We start from the raw sequence: 5,358 nt of genomic DNA, 5'->3' as shown, positions 1-5,358 counted from the left end.
TATGCCAAGTCCCCAAAAAAACACTCAACAAATATTTTTTGGGAAAAAAAAACAAGTCGCCGGCCACCACCACCACCATAGCCGCCAGCCACCACCACCACCACCACAACGCCCCGCCGGCGGCCACCACCACGCCGCCCGCCGGTGCGCTCCTCCCTGCCGGATCCGCCATCGGAGGGCACCTCCCCACCGGATCCACCGCCTCCACGCTGTTGCTCCCCGCCGGATCCGCCCGCCTCCACGATGCAGCTCCCCGCCGGATCCGCCCGCCGCCGTCGTGGATCTGATCACCGGTGAGGGAGAGAGTGAGGGAGATGAAGAGAGGAAAAGAGAGGGAGATGGGGAGAGCTGACCTACCTCAGACCCATGACGGCCGCCGCAACCCCATCGTCTCCGGATTCGAGCCCCAACAGCCGGATCCGACGCATGCCGCCGTCGCAAGCCCACCCATCGCGGATCCGCCGCCGTGGAGCTCTCATTGGCCCTCCTCGTCGGATCCAATGCCAGCCGCCGTCGCGAGGACCACCCGCCGTGGATCCGTCGGCCTAGAGCTCGCCTTGGCCCTCCATGCCGGCGGGGGAAGAAGGGAGGGGAGGGGAGCCCGCCGGGGAAGAAGAAGGGGGAGGGGAGGGCGCGGGCAGGCGGATCTGGGGAGGGAGGAGGAGAGGGAGGGCGCGGGCGGATCTGGGGAGGGGGGAGGAGAGGGAGAGGGCGCGGGCGCGGCGGTGCCGAAGATCCGCCGGGAGGGAGGAGGAGAGAGAGGGGGGCGGGCGGATCTGGGGAGGGAGGAGGAGAGAGGGGGGCGGGCCGATCTGGGGAGGGAGGAGGAGAGAGAGGGCGCGGGCAGATCTGGGGAGGGAGGAGCAGAGAGGGCACGGGTAGATCCCGTTAATTAAGTAGGTTTTTTTTCTTTGCCGAGTGTCCTAGATCTGGGTACTTGATAAAGTTTTTTTCATTTTTTTTCTTCTCCTTCTTTTCTAGAAAAACGGTTTTATTTCTTTGCCGAGTGCAAAAAATAAAACACTCGATAAACCCCCTCTTTGCCGAGTGTTTTTTTATACTCGGCAAACCTCCTCTTTGCCGAGTGTTTTTTTTTTTTTTTGCCGAGTGTTTTTAGCACGGCACTCGGTAAAGAACTTGTTCGCCGATTGCCCGAGAGAATACGCTCAGCAAACCTAAAAACACTCGACAAATTTGACGTTTCCGGTAGTGGCAAAAGTTAACAGGTTTTAACTAGGAATGAGAATCACCAAAATGGTGTTTCTCGGTTATTCTAGTTCATTTCAGCGAGAATTTGAACCGGTAGCCAAGGTTTCACTAATTCTTATTGTTTTAGTAGGGAAACATCTCTATGGAGAATTTAGATCTGCAATGTTTATTGGAAAAGAATCTGAATTCCTAGATGCACCCCAACTATAGAGATACACGGTTTTCCCATTAAACTCTCGTGTTGCACCCACGAACAGATCCCAAGGTATCGTGCCAGCGTGCGCAAGTATATCATCGCTGCGCGGAAGGCGGGCAGCCGCCTGTAAAGGACCGCGCGAACGTGCAGAACCGGCCGAAAGGCTCCGCGCACGCGGCCAAAACGCGTTTATTTTCTCCTCCGCCAAAACCCACCCCCCACACCCCCAGCGGAATGCCTACACGCGCGGTCACCGCTCCCCAGCTCAAGCCGCTCGTGGGAAACAAAAGAAATAAAAAACTGACGGCACGTCGGCACGCCTGGGCTCGGCAGTCACCACACCACACCACACAGCCCCAACTCGGCAACTGCTACAGCTCATCAACCGTTTTGGGTTTTTGGCCACCCTTTTCCCCGTGCCGATCGCCGAATCATCCTAAATCCTCCTCCGCTCTCCACGAGGACGCTGCTTGCTTTGCCAGTTTGTCCTGCCCTGGCAGCCTATTAAAGCCGCCGCCGTGGAAATCCATTGCCGGCGCTAAGGGTAGGGCACCAGGTGCTACGGAACGGGACGGAGGAGGAACTAAGCCTAGATATACAAACCCCTAGATCTTATAGTCTATTAAGTATTAGTAAACTAATAAAAAGAGAGATATAGAACTGGTCAGACGACCAAAAAAAAGACAACATCAACATTTATTTTCTAGTTTCCTTTTCCCACGGCCCTCAGGTAGAGAGGAGGCGAGAAGTTACGCTGCACACAGCACACTCTGATCGTGAGTTCGCGACGTGCGCCTTACACACGCGGAGCTGGCGAGCCGCGCCGCCGCGAAGAGGTAGACTACCGGAGACACGGACATGGCGCACGAGGACGACGACGACATCTTGATTTTTGACTTCTTATGAATTGCGATCACCGATCAGTTGTTTGGGCTCAAGGTTTTTTTTTCTTTTTATTTTTAATCCAAATTAATTATTTGTATAGTCATATTTTTCTTCTAATTTATGTGTTAGAATTTTAGAATGTTACCTAAGAAACATTTGTCATGGGCGAGAAAAGAAAACGAATATATTGTTTTTGTAATCTATATTGTTCCTCGATAATTATCATGCATCTATAAATATATTGCTTAATCTACATTGTTCCTCGACAATTATCAGACATGTTAAATTAAAAATATGTTATTGAATTTGCTTTTGTTTTGTAAGTAAAATTAATATGTATATATTATAAAATTTTATACATGATCCAGAAGCACCGTTACGACGAGATCACGAGAGAGCCCTTCAAATCCTAGGATCGGTACCGGGGAAATCAACAAACACAAATGTGCATACAGAAATTCGTACCAACTCCGGAAATTTACCAGTGGACCGCGGTAGGCGGTAGCGAGATGGCTCCATCTCCAATGGCAGAAGCGGGTTGCAGCAGCGGCCGGCGACGGTTCGCGGTGGCGTGCAGCGTGCTGAGCCAGTGCGTCAGGGCCGAGACCGCGGCAGCCCATTCTCGTCCCGCGGTACAGCAGCAGGCTGCGTCAGCGTCCCCGATGCTTCTTATGCCGGGCGCCGACGTTGTCAGCGACGACACTGTGCCAACGCCGACACCGGCGCCGGCGCCGGCGCCAGCGTCAGCAAAGCTAACCATCGTGTACGGCGGGTGCGTGCTGGTGTTCGACGACGTCCGCGCGGACAGGGCGGCGGAGGTGATGCGCGTCGCCGCTCGGCAAGACATGCCCGGTGGACTGGCCGACCACCTACAGGTGGCGAGGAAGGCGACGCTGCAGCGGGTTATGGAGAAGAGGCGGGACAGGCTTCGCACGCGTGAGCCGTACGCCCCTGCCCACGCGCCGGCGGCGACGGCGGCGGTGCCCAAGGAGCAGCGGGAAAAAGACGCTGACAAATGGCTTAGGCTGGGTATCCCAGGATAAAGCAACGGCTCATGCAGCTTCCGTTGTCGTCTCGACGTCGCTGCCGTTAACTGGCCGTTTTTTCTCCTTTCTCAGTGAACGACGTCGCGTGTTGTCTTTACCGATTGTATTGTACAATTTGCCGATTCGTTGACGTATACACAAAACACAAATGTTATTATATTAAGCTTGGGTTGATGACGATTGGGTCACAACCAGCCAGCAAGAGCTAGCACGTCCGAGACCACACACGGCCTATCACACACGAGGACGTCCGAGATCAGCAAGACCCACCACTAGGTCGGTAGACCTGATTTGATACACGTTCTTCGCCCAAAAAGCTCAAGAACACCTCCCGCGTAGACCCATCAGAGAGGAGCACGTCGAGGTTATCCTACTGTTGGCAAGGCCACCTGAAACTTCCGTCAAATCTTGTGAGAGACGCGCCGAACAGCAGGGCTTGCAAAAGCTAGGGTAAGGAGAAAGGGGGTAAATAAATGTGTTTTCGATCGATTGGTTGTTCGATTATTTAGTCAGTCGTGATCCTCCAATATATATAGAGCTAGCCTGGGCTCTAGCCTGAAGGATGCTGAGGACCACCCTATCTTCGGCTCCTCTTTCGCCTGACTTAGCTCAGAGCATTCGATCCCGCCTGCCTTTTCCCGTTTCGCACCCCTTTGCCATCCCTTGGGTTTTCTCCCTCGCCGAAAACTAGGAGAGAACCTATAAACACGAAATCTGCATATAACAAATCAAAAACAATCATTGTAATCACAGGGTGAAAAGGGGCAAATGAACCTAGTAATGCTGCCAGGCCCTTCGCCTCTTCGTCATGCGCCGATCCTTTTGGCCAAACTCTTGCAAACAACGAAAACTAGACTCGGAATGAGGGGAGAAAAGGCGGAGGGTAAAAAGGGGATGCCTAAAGGGCAAGTTATCCCCCAACATTGCTCCTCATCCCAAGTGCTAGAATAGTTTTCTACACTAAATTTCCAACATAGAAGGACTTGTTTCTTCACTTTATTGTTATATTCCAAGGCAATTCATGCTTTGTCCCTCTTAATATCCTTCAAAGCTTGCATCCTTTTTGTTATTCACCTGGTCAATGTTGTCCACCGTTATATCATGATACATAACAACAGATAGATCATTTTTTTTTGTCAATCTATATGAGTCCAAATTCACTTCAACGAAAAACTTACTTCTTGTCCATATACTAGCTCGAAAGGAGTCACTTTAGTAGCACCATGTCTAGATATACGATGAGTCCATAGAGCTTGAGATAAAACTTCATGCCACCTTCTGAGATTGTCCTTAATTTTCTTTTTGATAATCTTGATCAAAGTTTTATTGCTCGACTCAGCTTGGCCACTAGCTTGATGATAATATGGAGATGAATTAAGAAACTTAATCTTATATAATTTGTCAAAATCTCGTACCTTCTTTGATACAAATGACAGGGGCGGTGCCCAGTAGAAGCGAAACTAGGCTCCAGCCCCCTGGCTTGTTAGAAATTCACAAGGCCCGGTACTTATCCATGCCTCCATCCTAGTAGAACTCTAAAACAGGCAAACAAGCCACCCATCAGGATCCCCTCAAAAAAAAGCCACCCATCAGCCAACACTCACACACGCAAAAGGCTTGGCGGGGCGAATGGGTTGTAGTCTAGTGGTAGGGCTGTCAGTGGGACGTTACCCACCAGAGTTCAAACCCTGGTGATCGCACCTTTTCTAGATTTTTTCTAGAAATTTTAGGGTACACGCACACGTGCGCGTTCGGTGGTACTGCGCGTGTTTCCCGCGCACAGGAGGCGACGTGCCTCCCAATCTTTTCTTTGCGTGTCACTACTACACTCGCAACTTTCACAGCCGCGTCGTAACCCACATCGCAGTCCAATTTCAGCCTCGGCAGTAAGCTATCGGCAGTGATACTTATAGTCCTCACCGTTCCTATCTAAAACCGTCTGCGGTGTACAATACACCGTCGTATTGGCTTATCATCCGTCCGTGATAAGGTCCTTACTTCCGTCGCATTGGAGCACAACAC

General features: G+C 51.5%; 1 protein-coding gene across 1 annotated transcript; it reads left to right on the top strand.

Moving 5' to 3' along the window:
- The first annotated feature begins 2,799 nt into the window (after positions 1-2,799).
- On the top strand, positions 2,800-3,333 carry LOC136489510 (protein TIFY 11e-like). The gene has a single exon (XM_066486125.1). The coding sequence runs from the start codon at positions 2,800-2,802 to the stop codon at positions 3,331-3,333; it is 534 nt and encodes a 177-aa protein (XP_066342222.1).
- The last annotated feature ends 2,025 nt before the right edge of the window (positions 3,334-5,358 follow it).

Source organism: Miscanthus floridulus, chromosome 1 (assembly GCF_019320115.1).
Source record: "Miscanthus floridulus cultivar M001 chromosome 1, ASM1932011v1, whole genome shotgun sequence".
NCBI lineage: Eukaryota > Viridiplantae > Streptophyta > Magnoliopsida > Poales > Poaceae > Miscanthus > Miscanthus floridulus.
The sequence above is the reverse complement of the archived record's forward strand: the minus strand, read 5'-3'. Positions and strand labels throughout refer to the sequence as shown.